The 22,772-nt window shown below is 40.2% G+C and overlaps 1 protein-coding gene across 1 annotated transcript in view; it reads left to right on the forward strand.

The window, feature by feature from the left end:
• Nucleotides 1–11,729: 11,729 nt before the first annotated feature.
• The window catches only part of PXDN (peroxidasin), a 150,384-nt gene continuing 139,341 nt past the window's right edge, over nucleotides 11,730–22,772 (forward strand). Inside the window, exon 1 of the mRNA XM_043985908.1 lies at nucleotides 11,730–12,056. Within this exon, the coding sequence (XP_043841843.1) occupies nucleotides 11,836–12,056 (221 nt within the window). The 5' untranslated portion in view covers nucleotides 11,730–11,835. The remainder of the gene's footprint in view (nucleotides 12,057–22,772) is intronic.

The following is a 22,772-nucleotide window of genomic DNA, read 5'->3' on the forward strand; positions in this document are numbered from 1 at the left end:
AACAAGTATCATTTTAGTCTAGTTGGACCTAGATGAAGTCCCTTCTTCACACACACGTTCTGACATTCCAAATCTCCCCCTTTTCATTTCCATTCAACTCAGTCAAATATGTATGTATGATCTATCTATGAATGAATGACTGTTTCTCTACGTCACCCCAGCTGGAAGTGCAGTGGCCATTTTTAGGCCAACCCCAATGCTGATCTGACTTCAAAGTTTATGTTAAAATCGAGCTCTGTTCCCAGCATGGGGATTGGGGGTGGGGAAAGGAACTGTTTCAACTTCAGACTTTTTCAAACTGCAGTTTGCAGAGCTAGTTTTGGGAGTTTGGAAGTTTTCTATGCTTCTGAGGTGGTATGATCCAGGGAGAGGTGTGGTTACTGCTCTTCTGGTCTGTGCTCTGGTACTTACCCAGGAAGGGCCCCTAATCCTTTGGGGTTTCAATCGATGCTGCTCGTCAGGACTCCTACTCCCTTAGGACCAGAAGTTATACTGTCCCTCAGGTGCTCTGGCCCCTTTTGACTGAAAGTGCTCCTCTCTCTGCCTTTGAACTGTGACCCAAAAGTGGGTATGGCAAAGGAGTTGCCAAATAACATCTGGCCCTGCATCCAATAGCACAGAGGTCCCCTGACCAGTTGGCAGGTCTTCTTTGAAAGCTCCAGAAGCTGCTCCTGTTTCTATCTGTACCACCAAGACCCGCCACTTGTTGCATCCATGTGGGTTCTGGGCCAGCTGCTTTCCCCTCCCCAGCCACTGTGTCACAGGTCTCTCCTTCTAATCTCCTAAATTGTCTTAGTGTGGAAGAATGTCTCACCCCAACCTTCTGTTGGCACAGACACTCCAGATGTTGATCTGAGGTGTTATTTTAAAGTTGTTTGGAGAAGAACATTCCAAGAGCTTCAGTTTAGAAGCTTTAACCTGCTCCAATTGTCTAAGCTGGGCCATTTTGAACTTCCTCAGCAAATCTATTGGGTCTCCTCCCCCAGGGTCTTATCATAATGCTGCTGGTCTTAGTTCAGGCATCAGAATGACTTTAGTTTTACTGCAATTCAGAAGTCCCATATTCAAGCTAAGCATCACCCTCAGTCTTCCCCAGTATTAGGTATTACATGCATGCACTCCTAGCCCTCAACAAGCATTTATTAGGTACCTTTCTTTGATCCAGGAAGCAGGACAGTAATGAATAAGGCACCAGCCTTGGAATTGAGAAGACCAACGGTTCCGGCCTGCCCTCTGACACATACTGTCTGTATGACCATGGACAAGTCACTCAGTTTCTCAGTGTCCCTTAAAGCTCTCTAAGATTGTAAATTGCAGAGCCAGTGCTGATTTGCAGTGGCAGGTGTTTCCTCACTAGGAATTCCTTACACTAGTGGTGTCAAATTCACTAGTAGTAGGCCTCCACCAGTCGCTGATGATCATGGATCAGCGCCTTAAAGAGTCACAGACCACAGTGTGGCTGTGCAGTCTACTACGGGAGCCGCAGCTCCTGAGTGACTTATAACCGGTAACTGCCGCATCCCGTGTTGTATCTACCCCATTGAGGAGTAGAGGGAGTGTCCTCTCCAGGGCGTTGGCCTGGGCGGACCAATATGGAAAACAAGCTGTTGCCCATGCAGCAGGTTTTCCCTCTCTGAGTCACTGGTGGATCCAAAGGAGAGGCAGAGCCAATACAGTTTGGCACCAGTGCCGCCGTAGGAGTTGCCAGAAGGATGTGATGTCCAACGTCCAACTGCCCAAGGGACTCGACTCCTGATTTTTCCTCAGGATTAACTCCCAAAGCCTTTCCCATATATGGGTATAGCCGCAAGGCAGCGGAGGTTTAAAATCAGAGTTTTCTTCCCCTAGGCGGGTTGCCTGACAAGGCTAATGAGCCCCACCTGCCCGAAGTGACTGGTTTTAAGGCACCAGTGACTCGCCTTTGCCCCTTCTCCTGTTAGTGGAAACAGTTCCGCCACGAGAAGGCCAGGAGTTGGGCTTCGGTTGTCAGAAGCTATTTGAGAGGCACGCTATTGGAGCATTTTATAGAGAGTGGGAGCTTATCCCCACTCCCACCTGGCATGACAAACCTTTGGAACTAGTAGTGACTACTAATTTGTACATAAGGACCCTTGAGGCTGTATATTGATTTAGTTTTTTAAAGTTATGCTATTTTATTGTATTTTGCTTTGTGAAATATTTCCTAATTATACTTTAATTTGTTTGTAGCAGCAGTTGGGAGCCCCAGTGGCTGCACTGGCTGCACACCAGTGAAATTACAGTTCTGGTTAAAAAAATATGTTCCAGGTAACATGCTAAGTCTTCAGCTCACAAAGACAAAAATGAAGTTTCTTTTTTCATGCAGTTTATCTTCTATACTTTGAAGAAGGGAAGATTTAACTTTCTGTAAAGATGGATATTGTCGGGGAAGAAACTGAAATCTTACAAGATCTTCAAAGAAGACTAAGTGTCAAAGACACTGCCTCAAAGTGTCAAAGACACATCCCTTCCTGGATCTAACCCTAGGCAATGACCTCAGGTACATGTATAGATGGATAGCTATCCTATAAAAAAGTGAGTATCTTCTATCACTCTTCTGTGTCTAGTTCTGACAAAAGAGAGAAAGCTTTGATCTCATACCCTAGAACAGAAAGCCTTCCCTGCTGGACCTAAGTATGCTCAGTTATTTGGTATGGTAAGAGATAAAGAAGTAAGACAGTCTTATGGATTTATGTTGAATTAAGAAAGGAGTATTCTGTTATTTTCCCACAAAAAGAACGAAGTAGTCCTATACTCAGAGAAGGAAAACACATCCACAGGTTAAATTTCAGGACCGGATGGTGTTTTATTTGGCATTCTTTGAGTTGCTAGGTAAATTTTGGAGGTAACCCAATACAGATTTATGATGAATATATATGTAGGAGCCTCATGATTGATTTTTTTCTTAAAATAATTTTTAATCACTGAAAATAAACCTTTTCCTTCCACCTCCACCCTCTCATTGAGAAAGAAAAAGAAATCCTTTTATAAACATGAATAATAGAACAAAACAAATTTCCTCACTGGCCATTTCCAAAAGCACAGTGTGCACTCTGTGTCAATCACCTCTTTTTCAGGGAGTGGGTGTTTTATCATGAGTCCTCTGGAATCATGGTTGCATTGATCATTGCATTGATCAGAGTTCTCAAGTCTTTCAAAGTTGTTTATTATTACAATATTGTTGTTATTATAGAAATTGTTCTGATTCTAATTCTAATAACTGCATCAGTTCATACAAGTCTTTTCAGGAACTATGCTCATCATCATTTCTTATAGCACAGTTGCTTGCTATCACATTCATATACCATAACTTGTCCAGACATTCTCCAATTAATGGGCACTTCCTTTGTTTCTTACAATTGGTTTTTTTTTTTTTGAATTTTTATTTTTTTGGTGAGGCAATTGGGGTTAAGTGACTTGCCCAGGGTCACACAGCTAGTAAGTGTTAAGTGTCTGAGGCCAGATTTGAACTCAGGTACTCCTGAATCCAGGGCCAGTGCTTTATCCACTGCGCCATCTAGCTGCCCCACAATTGGGTTTTTATCAGGTTATTTCAATGTTTGAAGTAGAAAAAACAAAAAACACCGCCCCGCCCAAGTGAAAATAGTATTCTTCAGTTTGTTTTTGTTTATTCTTTCTCACTGTTTTTTGTTTTTGTTTTGCTTCTTCTTTTAGAACATGACTAATGTTAAAATATATTTAACACAACCGTATATGTATAACCTATATCAAATTTCTTGCAGTCTTAGGGAGTGAGGAAGGAGGAAAGTGAGGAAAATGTTTGGAACCCAAAACCTTACAAAAATGAATGTCAAAAACTATAATTATATGTAATTGGAACAAAATACTATTAAGATAGGGAAATATTTGAGGTAGAGATGTATAAGCAGATTTCTATGTAATAAACAGCCATTAAGGTATATTTTTACAAGGGAAATTCCAATCAAATTTTAAGGGATTTGTATCTCTCCACTGAGGTCTGTGACATTATTTGGAAATTGGCAGATGCCCAGGGGTCCCACCTGAGGATTGATTTAGAACTGTTTGAAATGGGTGAGACTGAGAAACTAAGTACCTACTTAAGGGTGATTGGATGGAGACCACACCTGGCTGGCCCTGAGTGATGTGTTGTTCTCAGAGGTGGTGTACTACTGACATCAGCAAGCAGACCACTCTCAACCAATCAGCTTGAAGGCTTTCCCCTTTCGGGAAGGGAGAGAGGAACTAGGAAGTGGAGGCTTGCTGGCTGAAGCAGCCTCTTTTTGGTGGAGGAACTGGAGTAGTGGGAGAGGGAGAACAGGAGGGTCCCTCCCCTTTTTGTTTGGACATCAGCTTGGTGGCAGAACTTTACTTAGGCTTCTAGGAAAGGAAGGTTTCTTTCTCTCTGGCTATACTGAATAGATCCAATCTAGGATTTCCATGCTATAAGGAATCTGTTCTTAATCTCTCTCTTCACTAATTTATAATATATTTTAATAAATCTTTAAAAGCCTAAACTCTTGCTGAATTTATCAGTGATTTTAGCCAGCTTCCTCCCCAAAACTGGGAGGAGGCAGATTAGAACCCACAATTTAGATTTTAAACAACACAGGTCTTTATTCAAGGCCTCATTGAGGGCTTTGAAGGATTCTACCAAGAAGAAAAGGCTTCAAGAATAATGTGTGTCAGATGATAACATTTAAAGATCAATCCAGCTGAATTTGGAAAAGTTCATCCTTATAAGATGAGCTACAAAGTAATGAATATTTTAGGTCAAATCAACTCATGAAATCTGTATAGTGAGGTATGGGAGATTTATAGCATGGATTTCCTACCAGGTGCTCTGAATTAGTTTTGATACTACCATACTCTTCCCAAGGTAAGCTCATCACCAGGAAACTAGTCACCATGGAGATCGCTTCAGCTCTGGTACTCTCACCTCATCAGTGCCTCCACTGCCCCTCTAATTGGAGAGCTAGAAGGATGAACAAAAAGTTACTCCCAAAGCCTCCACTTGTAGAGAACTCAGAATTCCCCAAGCAACTCTTCATTTTCTACCAGCTGCTTTGCTAGGTTTCCACTCTATCATCACCATGCCCCTCAGTCAGGTCTCTTCTAGAGCTACCCTTTCCCCCAGCTTTTCAGCATCCTTTTGTGTATTTTCTCCCCCCATTAGATTGTAAGTTCCTTGAGGGTGCTGTCTTTCTTTTTCTTATTTGTTTCCCCAGTGCTTAGCATAGTGCCTGACACATAGTAGACAATAAATGAATTATATTTTATAGCACATAGTAGGTAGGAAAACTAGCAGTAAGATTATTATGGCAGAGGGACCATTAAACTTGGAGTAACAAGACCTGAGTTTAAATCCTGGCTCAACCACTTTTATTGCCTGTATAAACTTGGACAAGTCACTTGATCTCTTTGGGTCTCAGTTTCCTCACTTGAAAAATAAGGACATTGGACTAGTTCACCTCTAGGTCCCTTCCAGCTCTGGATCTCTAATCCTGTAACTTGGAATCAGAAGGCAGAGGTTTCAGTCCCACCTATGCCACTAATGAGAGGGATTGTGTCAGTCCCCTGTACAAAAACCTTCAGTGGTTTCTCATTGCTTTTAGAATAAAAGACAATCCTTTGATTGTCAATGAAGACCTTCTACACCTTGGCTTTTATTCCATTCCATTCCTTTTTTTTTTTTTCCAATGAGGCAATTGGGGTTAAGTGACTTGCCCAGGGTCACACAGCTAGTAAGTGTTAAGTGTCTGAGGCCAAATTTGAACTCAGGTCCTCCTGAATCCAGGGCCAGTGCTCTATCCACTGTGCCACCTAGCTGCCCCTCCACCTAGACTTCTTATTAATTTGCTACCCCATCTGTTATCCTACATTTTGTATAACCATAACTATATCTTTTCTTTGCTTTTGCTCCCAGAGTGCTGAGTTTTCCTGAAAGCCTTCAAACCAAACAGAATTCTCTTACTATAAATCCACATACAGTAACCTCCCTAAGGCCTTATTGCTACTCAACAATCATACTCAATGCTTATTGACTCTATCTCAGGCATTACAGAAACCTTTCCAAATCTTTTCCTTCATCCTTAAACCCCCAAAATATACCTCTACAATTTACACTTAGACTGGATAAGCTATTTCATTGAGGTTAGGCCATCATTAGGGAACTCGTCAACAAGCTTCTATTCAAAACTTTTGAGTGTCATTGGCCATTTTCTTCTTATCTCAGAGGAAGAGATATCTCCATTGCATACTAAGGCTACCTGAGTTCTTGATCTCAATCTTTTTTGGCCTTTTCTAGGACCTTGCTCCAATATATCATTCTCTCTCTACCCCACTTGCTTTCCTCCTTTTACATTTCAGTCTTTACAAATATGCACAATTTTCCCAAACACTTAAAAAGTTGGTATCTTGATTATTCTTCTCTATCTAATTACTGCTTTACCTCTTTTCTTTACTCTGAATTTTCTTGGAAAAGTTGTTTACATTTGATGCCTCCATTTCCATGCCAAAAATTATCCTGTCAACCCTATCAATCTGATTTCACTTCCCAGAACTGTCCTGAAATTGTGTTTTCTAAATCTACAAAATATTTTTTGATGGTTTGATTGGTATAGCACTAAATAAATTAACTTAGGTAGGATTGTCATTTTTATTATATTGGCTTGGCCTACCCATGGGCAATTAATATTTTTCCAATTGTTCAGATCTGACTTAGTGTGAAAAGTGTTTTATAGTTCTGGTCATATAGTTCCTGGGTTTGTCTTGGCAGATAGACTCCCAAGTATTTTATGTTGTTCATAGTTTTTTAAAACCTTTTTTTTTCTGTTTGGAATTTTATTTTCTAAATTACATATAAAAGCAAATTTTGACATCAGTTTTTAAAAACTTTGTGTTCCAATTTCTCTTCCTCCCTCCCTTCCTACCCCCTACCCCAAGAACTCAAGCAATTCAATATAAGTTATACATGAGTAGTCGTGGAAAACATCTCTACATCAGCTAGGTTGTGAGAGAAAATAGATACAAACAAAACTTTAGATTAAGGAATTGTCCAAAAAAATGGCATCAGTTCTTTCTCTGTAGCTGTATTGCAATTTTCTTAAGTCCTTCAGAGTTATACTAAATCATTACCTTGCTGAAAATAACCACGTGCTTCCCAGTAGATCATCTTACACTATTGCTGTTATTTTGTATACAGTACATTTCTCTCTGCTTCAGTTCATGTGGGTCTTTCCAGGGTTTTCTGATAGCATCCTGTTCATCATAACTTTTATATAGCACCTTAAACTTGACAAAGAATTTTCTTCACAATAGCCCAGCAGAATAGGTACCATACATTTTGCCATTGTAGTCAATCATCATAACTATTTCCCTCCATCCTATTCCCTTCTCATGATATTTACTCTATTTTCCGTCTTATTTTATCCTATTCCTCCTCAAAAGTGTTTTGCTACTGACTGCCCCCTCCCCTGCTCTACCCTCCCTTCATTCACCATTCCCTCCTTATCCTCTTCCCCTCCTACTTTCCTGTAGGGTTAAATAGATTACTCCTCCCAATTGGGTGTTCACAGTTATTTTATTGTTTTTTTTTTGTTTTTTTTAGTGAGGCAATTGGGGTTAAGTGACTTGCCCAGGGTCACACAGCTAGTAAGTGTTAAGTGTCTGAGGCCGGATTTGAACTCAGGTACTCCTGACTCCAGGGCCGGTGCTCTATCCACTGCGCCATCTAGCTGCCCCCCACAGTTATTTTAAATGGAATTTCTTTATCTGTTGTTGCTGGACTTTGTTGTTAATATACAGAAATTCTGATGATTTATGTGGGTTTATTTTGTATCCTGCAACTCTGCTAAAATTGCTAATAATTTCAAGTAGTTGATTCTCTAGAATTTTCTAAGTATAACATCTTATCTTCTGCAGCGAGTGATAGTTTTGTTTCCTCATTACCTATTCTAATACCTTTAATTTCTTTTTCTTCTCTTAGTGCTATAGCTAACATTTCTAGCACAATATTAAATAATAGAGGTGATAATGGGCATCTTTGCTTCACCCCCGATTGTATTGCAAAGGCTTCTAGCTTATCCCCATTACAGATAATTCTTGCTGATGATTTTAGATAAATATTACTTATCATTTTAAGGTGAGCTCCATTTGTTCCTATGCTCTCTAGTGTTTTTAATAGGGATGGGTGCTGTATTTTGTCAAGGGTGAAATTGTGCTCTCTAAGGTCACAAATCACCTTTTAATTGCAAAACTAATGAACATTGGTCAGTTCTTATCTTTTTGGATCAATTTTCAGCAGTTGACATACCCTTTCCCTCTAGGCAAAAGCCAAACTGGTCTTTTTTCTTTTCCTCATATATCCCATGTCAACAACAGATTTTCTCTTTTTACTCAAACCCAGTCCTTTTCTCTTAGCTATTTCTGTCATATATTGTGGCGTTATCTTTGACTCCTTCCATTTATTTCATTTCTCCTATACAAGTTAATAGCAGGTTTACCTCAGTGATATCTTTCCTGACTACTCTTTCTTCTCAGTTCCTATGGGCACTACTAAGACAGACCCTCATGATCATCAGCCTACACTACTCCATTATAATATTCTCCTAATAAGTCTTCTTATTTCCATTCCTCTCCACAAAAAAAGTTAAAGGGGTGACATAGTTAGAACTACTCTTGGGAAGACTGCTTTGATGGATGGATGTAGAATACAGCAGAGTATGCAGAGGAGTAGAAGGTGGATTGCAGTGCAGAGAGACATGTGGTAGAGAAATCAACCAGTAATCTCTTTTAACAGTACAGGCATGAAATAATACAGACCTGTACCAGGGTAGTGCCAGTATTAGAGGAAAGAAGGGACTGAGTTCAGTTTGGGACATATTGAGTTTAAGATGCATGGGAAATATAGTTCAAGATTTCTTATAGGCAGTTAGTGATGAGAGAGCAGAGGTTAGCAGAGAAGTTTGGGCTGGATCAATATATTTGAAAATCATCAGCAAAAAGATCACTGTTTAAAGCTATTATGTTTATTAACAATCATTTGACTGCCTCTCTTGTACCAAAGTCCCTTCATGGTGGTGGGATCATAGTTTATATGCTCTTAGAAGAGTAGATATTCTTGAGGGTAGCAATCAACTCTGATTGGTTAACATTTTTTTTTTTTTTAGTGAGGCAATTGGGGTTAAGTGACTTGCCCAGGGTCACACAGCTAGTTAAGTGTTAAGTGTCTGAGGCCAGATTTGAACGCAGGTACTCCTGACTCCAGGGCCAGTGCTCTATCCACTGCACCATCTAGCTGCCCCTGATTGGTTAACAATTAATGAGAGAAAGAATATGGGTCTTGGGGTATGTGGCTTGGGTCACACAAATATTGGTCAAGATTTGTCAATTTCTATACCACCTGTCTGACAAAAGCAATATAATCAACACTTCCCAGACTGTCTAGGCAAACATGATGACTAGGAATGCACCGATTAGCCCAAACTTAGAATTTCTTTTATTGTTTTGTTTATTAGATCTTAGCCATTCTGTCTGGGTAAGTGTTTTAGAAAGATTTCGAGAAAAAAAATTTAAAAGGGAAAGAAAGAAAAAAAAAAGAGAAAGATTTCCCATACTGGTTGATTTCTGGATGAGGAAGTAGAAAAGGGGAAAAACCTTGGTCCTAATACAATAATTAGTTGTTAAATATGAGAGAAATAATCGTATCTCATACACGGGGGCAGATGATATCACTAAATGAAATCATATAGAGGTGAAGAAGGCCCAGGACACAGTACTGTGGGACTCCCAGGCTTGAATTGGAAAAGGAAACAGCAAAAGAAACTGAGGAGAGGTCAGATAAGAAGAAGACCAGGATAGAGTAGTGTCAGGAAAACCTAGAGAGAAGAGAATATTACATAGAAGAGGGTGATCAATAGTTTCAAAAGCTGCAGAGAGAACAAGAACAATGAGGATTAAGAAAAGGCCATTAGATCTGGCAATTAAAAGATTTTTATTAACTTTGGAGAGGAGTTTTGATTGAATGACACAGTTGGAAACCAGACTGTAGAGAGTTAAGAGAATGAGAGGAAAGATGGTTGGAGGTACCTAGGACTCAAGGGAAGAGAAGGTGGAGAGTTGAACTCCTTCACCAATAGATCAAGATAGAGAAGGGAGGAGAGGTTTGCCAGTGCAGGAGCAATGGTCTGGGAAAGACCTGAGGAGTCATGGTATTGGAGGTCATGGTGTGGTGGAAGACCAGACAACAGTTACCAGACTTTTGATTGTATGGTAGATGGGATTTGAATGAATCCCAAAGGAAGAGAGGTTACTGAGTGATGGTGATAGGAAAACCTGGAAATGGCAATGGAGACCAACTCCCTTACCTCTACTCCTGGAAATAGAGGGAGCCAGGCAGTGGTAACTTAATAAATGGCTCTGTGGAAGAAAAAAAAGTTTGTTTATTATGCAATATTTACATTTCCCCTATTTCTTTCTTAAGTCTAAATAATCAACAAAACAATAACAATAACTCAAGCCTTGGTCTGTAGCATATTGTTGATTTAGGGGGTTTATTTGCTCATACTGAAAATTTAACAGTAGGTCCAACTAAATATGAACTGACACCAGCACACCATTGAAGCCAGGTCTACTTATTTGAAGGATGTCATGATTCCACACTCAGGGTACCCTTATGTGATTCCTTTATCCTCTTCTAATTATTTCTGGGTAACTCACATTGAAATTTACTTTCTCAGTGCTTTCTTGCTCGATACTGCCCATAAGGAAACCACACCCACACTTGAAGGGCATAGATGTCCTGACTGAAAGCTTGTCCAGAAGAGGGCAAACCAGGATTAATGAGAGGAGTGGATACTGTGCCTACAGTGATGGACTAAAGGAACTGAGGCTGTTTAGCTAGAAGAGAATGGGGGGGGGGTGATAAAGGTCTTCAACTAATTGAAGAATAATAGGATGACTGTCCGTAGAAGAGGGAATAGACTTTCTGCTTCTCCCCACCCCCTCTCTAGACAGCAGAACCAAGGAGCAAATAGGTGGAAGTAGCAAAGAGGCAGATTTCAGCTCCTTGTAAGGAAGAACCTCCCAACAATTAGAGCTATTCAAAAGTAGAAATTGATGCCCTAGGAGCAGTGGGTTCTGCCTCAACTAGACCTCTTCAAATTGAGGCTGGATGACAACTCGGCCAGAATAGGGAAGAAACTTGATTGGATATGGGACTTAACTAAGAGACCCTCTAAATTTTTTTCCAAAGCAGATTCCGCCACTGGAATCCACGGGAGTTCTGTAGCTTCCCATTCTATGAAGTTTATATCGAAATAATTATCAACTTTTTGAGCTACAGCACGTGTTCAATATTTGCCCATTGAGACAAGCGGGAACTTTAGGCTCTGCTTACAAATTTCAGACTTGGCCACGCAAGACTGGTCTCTTTCCCTCCCTTGCTCCGCCCCTCCCTCTCCCTCTCCTCACACCCCCTGCCCTCTTCCACTAAATGTCCCGCATCGGTGGGTAAAGGGTAGGGAGAGAACCTACAGCGCATGTGCACAGCTTGCCGTTCTCTCTCCCCCCCCTCCAACACACACACCTCCCCACCTCTCTGCTCCCCCTCCCCCCTCTAGGCAGCTGGGGAAATCCGCTCAGCTGCTGCCTCTGCTGCGGCTGCCGCTGTGTAGCCAGGGTCTGGCCGTTTAGAGGGAGCCGGGCCGGGTGGAGCAGGACCGGGACAAACTTGGGTGCTGCTCTTCGTCGCCGGCTCTCGCCCCCCGCCCTTGCTACACCCCCCCCAGCCGTCTCCCCTCGATCTCAGCCCCACAGACTACTCTTCCTGGGGTTGCAATGGCCCCCTCCAGACCGGGTCTCCCGCGCAGGCTCCTGCTCCTCTTGCTCTGTTGGAGCGCGGGTGTCTTAGTGGGGGTCTCCCCGCAGCTGGCCAGCAACGGTGGTAGCGGTGGCAACGGGGGGTGTCCCAGCCGCTGCCTCTGCTTCCGCACCACGGTACGGTGCATGCATCTGATGCTGGAGAGTGTCCCCACCGTCTCACCCCAGACCTCCATCCTGTAAGTGGCTTGCTGAGGGGCTGAGGGGTGGGTTGTGAGATTCCTCTGGTCTCCTAGGAGGGGTGGGTTGTGATTGAATGGGCTGTGAAAAGCTTACCCCCTTCCATCTTTCTGGGGTGGGGGGAAGCGGGGAAAGAAATGAATGAGGAGCTGGCACGGATTTGGGAGGTGAGGTTTTCCTTAGTGTGTGTTGTGGAGTGGAGTGGGTGGGGATTGAGGCATCTAGCCCCAGAGCTCTTTGTCTTCTTTGGCCCCATACTTGGTAAGACTTCGAGAAGCCGGATCTGAGTCTACAGAGATTCTCCCTGGACTCCTGATTTTTGCCAGAAGGAGTCTCCTTTGTTAGCATCTGGAGAAGCCTGCTGAATTTGGAAGCTGCAGGCAGCAGCAAGGGAAATCCTCACGCCTTCCCAGTCCTTCTTCTCTTTTTCTATCTCATTACCCCCACCCCCATTATCCTACCCTTATTCTCTTCTTCCCTCACATTCTTGTGCTTCAGCTCCCCTCTCTCCTTCCTATTCTCTCCTCTCCTCCTCTCACTTTTCTTCTCCACTTTCCTTTTCCTCCCCCCACTTCTTGTTTTCCTCTCTCCTGCTCTCTGTCTCCTCGTCACTCCCTCTGCTACCCCCTCACTTTCTTCCGTCTTCACCGAAGCCCTCCCCCAGTCTCCTCCACTTCTTCCTTCCCCCTTCCCCCCTTCTCACCTTCTCCCCTTTAGTTTAACTCAAATGATTTCCTAGCTCCGGAAAACGTGGTTTCCTCCTCTCTCTGTGATTGTTAAATCTATTCCCCGCTTTACCTGGGTCTGAAAATGCAGGACCTCCCCCTAACCAGAGTTTCACAAATTAGAGTGTGCTGCTCCTTTTCGGTTTTCTCTTGAATTTAGCTTGCCAAGTTTTCCAGGAATTTTACCACCTAGGGCATACAGAGCTTTTCAGATTTTGCAGAACGAGTTCCTGTGAAGAAAGGGATCAGAAGATATTAAGAGTAACATTTCAGAGCGCCTTCGACACACCTACTGCATCTACCTGCAAGTAGTCTGTTGCTTGAGAACCCTTTCATTCATTTAAATGCATGGATTAACTTTACACACGCAACAGGCTACATTAATAATATCCCCCCCCCCACTTTCAAGTTAAGAAAAGTCCAGCTCACCGAAGATTCCCTCCAAACACAAATGCAAATCCGGTGAAAAAACTGCATGCTGTCTTGGGGCTTTCCCCCAAGAAAAGAAAAAGTGTTTCCCATTCTTTCGAATTTGTGTATTTGCCACCAGAGTTCGCTACAGGACTTAATGTATTCACAGAATTTTCGATTGAAGTTTTGATTAGACATTTTCAAAATCCATAAAAGCAGGCATTCATTTTAGATACTGGATATAATTTAATGGCCTATAGCTACATCTTGGGATGCCAAAAATAGTTTGCACTTTTCTTGGCTAAGTGAAAGAAGTTTTGGCAGGATGGAATGGGGTCCTGCAGAAGTTGTAAAAGTTTTAGTGAACTATTCAGGAAGTGGGTGGTTAGTGTTTCTTACATTTAAAACAAAGTAGATTTACAGAACACCTTTCATACTGATCATTGATTTTTTTTAAAGTAAACTTCCTACAGTGGTGTGTGTGTGTGTGTGTGTGTGTGTGTGTGTGTGTGTGTGTGTGTGTGTTTGGTGGGGGGTGCAAGAGAGTAGGGGGAAGTAGGGTCATTGTCTTTGAAAGTTCTCAATGATAAGTTTTTCAAGACTGAATTGGTGGAGATGGTGGTACTTGTATATTCAATGGAGCAGCTACAGTAATACAATTTTTTTAAAGGGCAGGGCAAGGTTTCTCTGGATATGGGTATTTTTAATCCTTCTATGAGTCAGTGGAAAAAACTGGGACAATGCAAGTATTATGCTCATCTGGCCAGACTTTAATATTTCTAATATACTCTTGTCTTCAAACCTTATTTGCTACTTGAAAGAAACTTTAAAGTGTTAAGTATACTTTAAAGGGGACAAAGATGATATCATATGTGGGTACCATATACCCTGTCTTACAGAGTACTAGTGCTAAGTGACTTTGTATTTCTAAAAATGGCATAGGGAATGAGGTCAGTGGTACAGTATGGTAAAGAGCTTGAAGGACCATGACATATTTCTGCTTTCAAAATTTACAACTCTGTGTGTGTTGGGGGGGGAGGGGAGTAGCAGGAACCAGTAGGTTTACAATTGTTTTATGGAAGGAGCACTTAGAGGTGGTGAACAGGGATATGTATTGCACTGACCTTTTCATTTATTTATTTATGCCAGGAGAAGCTGTTAGCCACCCTGATACCTCAGTATCATAGATCAGACTGATCTGTATTTGGTAGGGAGCAGAGCCTGAGATGATTCTGGGAGTAATTATTAGCAGTGCTGCCTCCAAGACTGGGACTCGGGGCTTTTTCTCCCTTTCTTTCTATCGTGGCATCTATAGGGCCTTTACTTTTGTTTCTATTAGCCTCGAGTTTTGTCATGAGAACCCTGATGTCACTTACTTCCCAAATCTAGAGAATGGAATGACCATGAATTACTTAAGTAAAAACAGCTTCCCTGGGGGTGGATAATACCAAGTATTATCCTTTCCATTTTATAAATGAGAAGACTGAAGCTTAGAGAGAGACCTTTCCTAAGAACCTATGTCTTCCTTACTCCAAGCCAAACACCTTACTGTCTTTAGTATTTGAATTTAATGAATATGCTTGGTTTAGGTCTTTAGGATGGGATGAAATACAGATATACTACTGTTCATATGTCAATCAGAAAGTATTAACTGAGCACTTCTGAAACACCCAGCACTGTTTCCCTCCCCATTCTTTTATTGGTTGATTTACAACATTCATTTCTTACAATTTTAAGTTCCAAATTTTCTCCCTCCCCCACAAGGCAAGCAATATGGTATCTACTGTATATGTAATGTCATGCAAAAGTCCATATTATCCATATTGCAAAAAACCCCAACCCCCAAAAAACAAAAACCCACAAAAAACAGGAAACTTAAAAGAAAGTGAAAAAAGTATGCTTCAATCTACACTCCGAGACCATCAGTTTTCTCTCTCTGGAGGTAGATAGCATTGTTCATCATGGGTCTTTTGGAATTGTTTTGGATCATTGTTGATCACAGTAGCTAAGTCCTTCACAGTTGATTACCTTTACAATAGTATTGTTACTGCGTACGATGTTTTCTTGGTTCTACTCACTTCACTTTGCATCCTTTCTGAAACCATCCTGCTCATCATTTCTTAAAGCACAATAGTATTCTATCATAATCATAAACCATAACTTGTTCAGCCATTTCTCAATTGCTAAACATTCCCTCAATTTCCAATTCTTTACCACCACAAAAAAGAGCTGCTTTAAATGTTTTTATACAATTGGGTCATTCCATTTTCTTTGATTTCTTTAAGATATAGCCCTATTAGTAGTATTGCTGGGTCAAAGGGTATGCACAGTTTTATAGCACTTTGGGCATAGTTCCAAATTGTTCTCCAGGATGGTTGAAATAGTTCACAACTCCATCAACAGTAACACTGTTCACTTAAGATCCTACCCTCAAGGAATTCACATTCTAGTTGGGGAGAGTAGACAACCAACAAGAAAGAACTGAAAATCAACATAGGCTGGAGTTGTAAATAAGTATTTCATGGAAGAGGTGAGACTTGTATTGAACCTTAACAGATGAATAGGATTTAAATAGTGATGGAGAAGAAGCATATTCCAGGTAAGGGGAACAGTGTGAGCAAAAGGAAAAGGGAGGGGTGAGTAGTTAGAAAATTGAACTGATAGGAACTAAAGTTTATAGAAAGGCATTTACTTCAGTTAAATTCTACTACTATTCCTCTTGGGATATAGAGCTTAAAAAAATCCAATACTTGCCCTCAGGTGTCTTGCATTCTGCTAGAGGGTACAACATGGAAGGATACTGATACAAGATAATTGGAAGAGGGAGAGAACCCTACTAATTAGGATGACCAGAAAAAGCTGAACCTTTTAAGGAGCTAAGGATTTAGAAAGGCAGAGTGGTAAAAGATGTTGTTCCAGGCATGAGGGACAGCCCACGTTAAGGCATGGGAGCAGGAGGAGGAATCAGCAAGTAGAGTTATTAAAGGAGAGTAAGGTGAAATAAAAATAGAAGGATATTAAATTGAGGACTTTTGTCCAAGTTGTCACACTTGAGCAGTAGAATTAAGGGAAGGGAACAAGCATTTATTAAGTTATACCACATTTGATTCTTACAATAATCCTATGAAGTTGGTACCATTCTTCTCCCCATTTTACATTTGGGAAACTGAGGCAGAGTGGAATTTTAAATGACTTGTCCAAGATCATATGTCAAGTGTCTGAGGTGGGATTTGTAATCTGGTGGGTTTTTTTTTTTTTTTACTCCAGGCCCAGCACTGTATCCACTGTGCTGTCTGGCTGATATGCTTAGACCTGTGATTTTATTGTATTGTATTTTTATGTTTAAAATTATTTTATTTTATTATTATTATTAATTTTTTTAAAAAAATTTTATTTTATTTTAGACCTGTGATTTTAAGAGGTTATTTTTATAGCAATGTGTAGATTAAATAGGAAGAGACTGGGAACAAGGAGATGATTTAAGAGGCTTTGGAAGTCATCCAGGTGAGAAGTAATGAAGAGATAATGATGAAAAGACTAAATTAGGGTGATAGCCATGTGAAGAAAAAGAAGGGGACTGATGCCAGAGTTGTGGATATAGAATTGAAAGATTTAATACCTGATTAAATGTGGGATTGAATAGGGGGAAGAGGAGGAGATGAGAGTAATTCTGATCTTACAAACTTAGATAACTGGAAGGATGGTGGTGCCCTCAACAGAAATAGGTAACTTTGTAATTTTTTTTTTTTTGGTGAAGCAATTGGGGTTAAGTGACTTGCCCAGGGTCACACAGTTTGTAAATGTTAAGTGTCTGAGGCTGCATTTGAACTCAGGTCCTCCTGAATCTAGGGCCAGTGCTCTATCCACTTTGCCACCTAGCTGCCCCCAAATAGGTAACTTTGTAGGGGTGGGGGCGTACTTAAAAAAGATATTAATTCTGGTTTTGGACATGTTGTGTTAAAGATATGCACAACACCACCAGGTGAAGTGTGTGGAATCATAATCTAGAAGTAAAAGGGACCTCATAGATTATTTAGTCCCAATTCTTCCTTTTACAGATGAAGAAAGTGAAGCACAGAAAGATTGCATGATTTGCTTAGTCATACAATTATAGTAAGTGGCAGAGATAGGATTCTGATTCAGTCTCTCCCTTTCTCTCCCTCTTTCTCCCTCCTTTCCTCCTTCCCTTCTTCTACCTTAGGACAGTGATGACTAGAACTCTGGAGAGATTTGTTTTGGAACTATAGATAGGTGTCATCTGTACAGCTAGGATAATTGGAGGTAATGAGATCACCAGGAGAGTACGTGTGAAGAGGAAAGAGCCCAGGATCAGGCTTTAGGGAAGAATGGGTCAGATTATTATGGATGAAGTAGGCATGCAGCAGCTATAGATCCCTGAGCAGGGAACAAACATGAAATGTTTGAGGTCTAGAGTTCATCGTAAATACTGTAGCTACAAGGTCATTTTTAATCTGCCCTCTCCTCCATGTATTTGTTTGGTGTTATTTGCTAGAATTGTTTGCATTCTCCTTGTCTCTTTTTTGGGGGGCATATTTGGGGAGAATTTTGATATATTGGTTATGCTTTGTGGAACGGTTTTCCTCCTTTTAAAAATTCTTTGTTGGGGCAGCTAGGTGGCACAGTGGATAAAGCATTGGCCCTGGATTAAGGGGGACCTGAATTCAAATCTGGCCTCAAACACTTGACGCTCATTAGCTGTGTGACCCTGGGCCAGTCACTTAACTCAAATTGTCCTTCCCTTCCCCCGAAAATGACTATCTAAATTTTTTTAAAAAGAAGGAAATAAAAACAAAAATAAAAATTCTTTGTTATTAGGAATGACTTGCTGGGAGAAGGAAGTATAGGTGATTAAAAAAAAGATTCCAATAAATATTTTTAAAAAAGAATTGCATATAATATAGATGGCAGTAAAATGAAAACTTGTTTCTTAATCTGGTTAGGTAACCTGTGATTGTTGGTAAATCAGGCAGTCGATAAATATTTATTAAGTGCCTACTAAGTGCCATGAACGTCTTTAAATGGTAGGCATACAAAAAGGCAAAAGATAGTCCTTGTCCTCAAGGAGTTCACAATCTAACAGGAGAAAAAGCAAGCAAATAATTATGTACCAACAAACTATATAAGGATAAACAGGACATAATTAATAGAGGGGAAGCACTAGAATAAAAAGTTCACCAAGGAAGGGGGGAATCAAAAAGACTGTATCAGTTGTTGTTAGGGGACAAAAAGACTTTTTTCTTCAATAATATTATTCAGAAGTACCTTCTCTGCCTCAGAGTCCCTCTTTTCTTTAAGCAGCTTAGGGACCATTTCATGAAGTCTTTTTTTGATCCCTGCAACCTCTAATGAACTCCCTTCCAAATTACTCTATATTTTATTACTTTGGACTTGTATATGTATGTACATATATAACCTTCTGTTTATGTCATATATATTTTAGGTTCATCTTCTCCCATCAAAATTCAAGCTCAATTCTTGCATAGGAGTAATTTCATTCTTTCCAAAAGTATCTCCATGATCTAGCACAGTGCATATCCATACTTAGTAGATACTTAATAAATACTTGTTGATTGATTGCCAAGTTCTATTCCAATAGCGTGGCACGAAAGTGGCCCAGGATTCTCACTATAAGGCCTGCAAATGCCTAACAAGGTGGAAGGACAGTTTGAGACTATGAATGTGGTTCATGACCTTGGTATGTAGACCAGCTGAGTTCTGAGGAGCCCCTCACCAGGCTGGCTGCAGTATGATTCATTTCTTTTGGCCACTACAAACTCTGAAGACAACTTATTTGAAATAGTGAAGTATATTTCAGAAGTAGATTCAGGTGAAACTTAAGGGATTGTTTTTCTTATGATCTGAGTAATGGTTTGAATCAGCTTGTCATTCAGGCTTTGTTTGACCTTATTAAAATATAACTGGAAAAGACATGAGATACTCAAGCATCAATGTGTAGGGAACTTGAAAAATGACACTTATAATTCTTATATTTGATTCTAATATCTGCAATCTTGTAGGCATTTTAGGGAACTCCATAATACTTCTGCTATATGTTATTTTCTAGGATACTCAGTGACACATATTGGAAATGGCTTGTTGGCTTATAAATATGTTATCGAGTAATTCTTTGGAAGCCTGTACCAAAATTAAAGTATAACACAAAACAAGTTCCTCTGCAATTAATCTTTTAATGTACCTAATTCCATATGGAAGTTCCTTCCATGGTCTGTCTCCTTCCACACACCTCATTCCCCTTTCCTCTGTTCAGCTTTTACTATTTTGAGGTAATAGGAATCAAGCCTTGAAAAATAGCTTTGGGGGGGCAGCTAGGTGGTGCAGTGGATAAAGCACCAGCCCTGGATTCAGAAGGACCTGAGTTCAAATTTGGCTGCAGACACTTGACACTAGCTGTGTGACCCTAGGCAAGTCACTTAACCCTCATTGCCCCACAAAAAAAAAAAAAAAGAAAAAATAGCTTTGTTGAAAACTTTTTTTCAAGGTTCAGTTCAGCTACCATCTCCTCCATGATGTCTTTTCTGATTCTCCCTCCTTCAGCTACCTTATTTGAAAGTTCTCGCCCTTCTTAAATTTTTGTTAAACTCTTTTAAGCTCTTTCTCTTGCTTTCATCACAATCTGCCCTGGATCATATTTGCTTGTGCATGTCATCTTGAATCTGTACCTGCTCTACTGGACTATGAAATTCTTGGGGTCACACTATTGCCTGGAGCTCCCTCTTCTCCCTTCCTCCTTTTGGTAGGTCACTAACTGTCTCCATTTCCTCCTTTACCCCTGTCTCATAAGAGGTAACATTTCTTCTTGCAAAGGCTAACCCTTCTCCCTGTGTCTTTGACCTCATTCCATCATTTCATCTTTAGTAGATTTCTCCCTCTGTCATCCCTAGTGGATCTTTAATGTTCACTCTTTCTCAATCTATAGAATTTTCCCCAATTGCTTACAAACAAAACCATATTTCACTCATCCCTAAAACATACACACACAAACAAAATACTCTCACTTTATCTGAGCTAGCTATTATCCCATCTTTCCTCCCCATTATGGGGTAGGGAGTGGGTGGGTGAAGGAAAAGAGGTAATGGGAAGGGAAACCCTTAAGAGGTATGGAAAAGTTAATGGAAGATTTCACTTCTGGCAGTAATGGAAGAATGACCGTTGTGGACACATTAGCTTTGTTGGCAAACGGGCATGCTTGTAAGTCACCTAGGCACTTGCTGCCTTCATTTAGGTGGTCTGTGGCAAAGTGTCCAACCATCTCTCAGGCCAGTCACTGGAACTGGTTAAGTTACATTTAATTCCAATTGTCCAGTCAACTTCAGGATCCTTTAACCATCTTCATCTTCTGAGATCTTTTCTGGAGATCATGGCATGCAGTTTGAGAAATGAACTTTGAGTCCCTTTAGCTATTTCCATGGTTCTAGTTAAGAATTGCCCCCCAAAATTACAGGTATCCTCTTCACTGTACAGGATGCGTTCCAGAAAAATTGACTCTGAAGGGAATCTGATTTTTCCACTGATTGCTATTCTAAATCAATCCTATTCTGCTTTGCCCTATTTTACCCTCCTCTACTGTGTCCCTGTGGACATGCCATTTTGCAGTGGATGCATGAAGCTGATATACATGAAATACAGTGACTGGTATACCAGACATAAGAGCAAATTAGCTATCTTAAAAGATGGTTTAAAACACTTTAATAGATTCCTACAACTTTAGAGGTAAAAGAGATCTAAATAATAATATTTTAACACTTGACTTAAACAAGGTCACATTAAGGATTTTGTGGCAGAGTTAAGCTTAGAAAGAGGTCTCAACTTCCAGTCCAATGCTTTTTCTCATATATAACATTTTTAGAGGGGAGAGGGGCAGAACTTTAGACATTTGCCTCCAATGTCTTCTGCTCTGATCAAAAGAATTCTTGTTCCTGCTCTCAGAACCGTCAGGGCACTCCTGGTCCTCCTTTAATATGGGTATTTATAATGTTCTGTGGAGTTGGTCTGAAGTATTATTATTCCTCACCACTACTGAACTCCTATCTTAAACACAGTATCCTATCAGGCTATGTATCATAAATTCCCTACTTTATCAATATAAATTTCTTTGTTTTGGGGTTTGCTTAAATGAAGAATCCTTGTACTGCTTTACAAATAGGGAAATGGAAGATTTATCTTAATCCCCCCCGCCCCCAAGATTTTCAAAGTGACTGGAAAAGTATTAATGCCATCCTGGAAAAATATTGTGAGCACAGATTTTCCCAACCTCACACTGTATTTGTCTTTTGTTGCCACTCATTTGAGGAATGTCATCAAATTGCGTAGATTGGGGTTGTTTTTCAGTTTTAATAACTTCTCACAATGTTCTTTATCCAGAACAGAAGAAAATTGTTGGCTTTTCATAAGTGAATGCTAAATGTTACTGGGATTTTTGAGTGACCAGATTGCTATGTAGTGTGAAAATTATTAGATACATGGGGATCCATGGCAGATGTTTCAGGCCAGCTGTCTTGGACTATTGAAAAATCTGTAGTTGGAGAATTTCTATATTGAAAGTATTCTCTTTGTTATAACTTTGGCGGGCTAATCATAATGCAATAAAATTACATTTTCTGAGGAATTTTTTCCCTTAAAAAAATGAAGCCTTCCAGATCTTTAGATCAAAAGCCCTTGTGTGACCTAGAGGCCTCAAGGATCAAGGAATCAAGATCCCTCCTTGAAGCTACTTTCTCTTCCCCCTTCCCATTACCTTAATAGTAAAAAAGCTCCCATTGATATAGCAATTTAAAGTTTGCAAAGCACACTACAAAAATGGTCTTATTTGCTTCTCACAAAACCCCTGTGAGATAGGTGCTGTTATTCCTATTTTACAGATGAGGAAAGATGAGTAGAAAGAGGTTAAGTGGCTTGCACAGGAACTTACAGTTAGTGTCTTAACTTACTATTAGTAATTTAAATTCAGGTCTTCCTTATTTCATATAGCTATCTCCACATTTATTTTGTATGTATTATTGATTTATATGAATATATGCTCTTTCCCTTGACACAATGAAAGCTCCTTAAACAAAATTCCTCTCTATACCATCCTTACATTTAACCTTTGTTTAAAGAATTATAGGAGGGTGAACTCATTATTCACCAAAGTAGCCAAATATAGTTTTATATAACTCTCATTGCTAGGGATTTTCCATGTATGGAGTTAGAACCCACCTCTCTTCAACTTCAATCCCATGTTCCAAGTTTAGCCTTTTGGGGACAGGCAGAATGTGTCAAATTCATCTCCCATATGGCAGTCCTTCAAGATGCCTGAAGACAACTATCGTGTACAAGAGTCCTAAGCCTTTTCTTCATATTAAGCATCTTCAGTTCCATTTTGTGTCACGGCAATCTCCAATACTCTCACTATAGTGATTGTCATACTCCCTTTTGTAAACCAGTTTCATACAAGGAGAGGAAGTTGATCAAAATGAAATAGAAACATTTTATGTCTTATGCTTATTTTTTTTTGGACTCTGGAACTAATGGTTTCCTTAAGTGATTATTGGAAGAGAA

The sequence above is a fragment of the Dromiciops gliroides genome, chromosome 2 (assembly GCF_019393635.1).
Source record: "Dromiciops gliroides isolate mDroGli1 chromosome 2, mDroGli1.pri, whole genome shotgun sequence".
Lineage (NCBI taxonomy): Eukaryota > Metazoa > Chordata > Mammalia > Microbiotheria > Microbiotheriidae > Dromiciops > Dromiciops gliroides.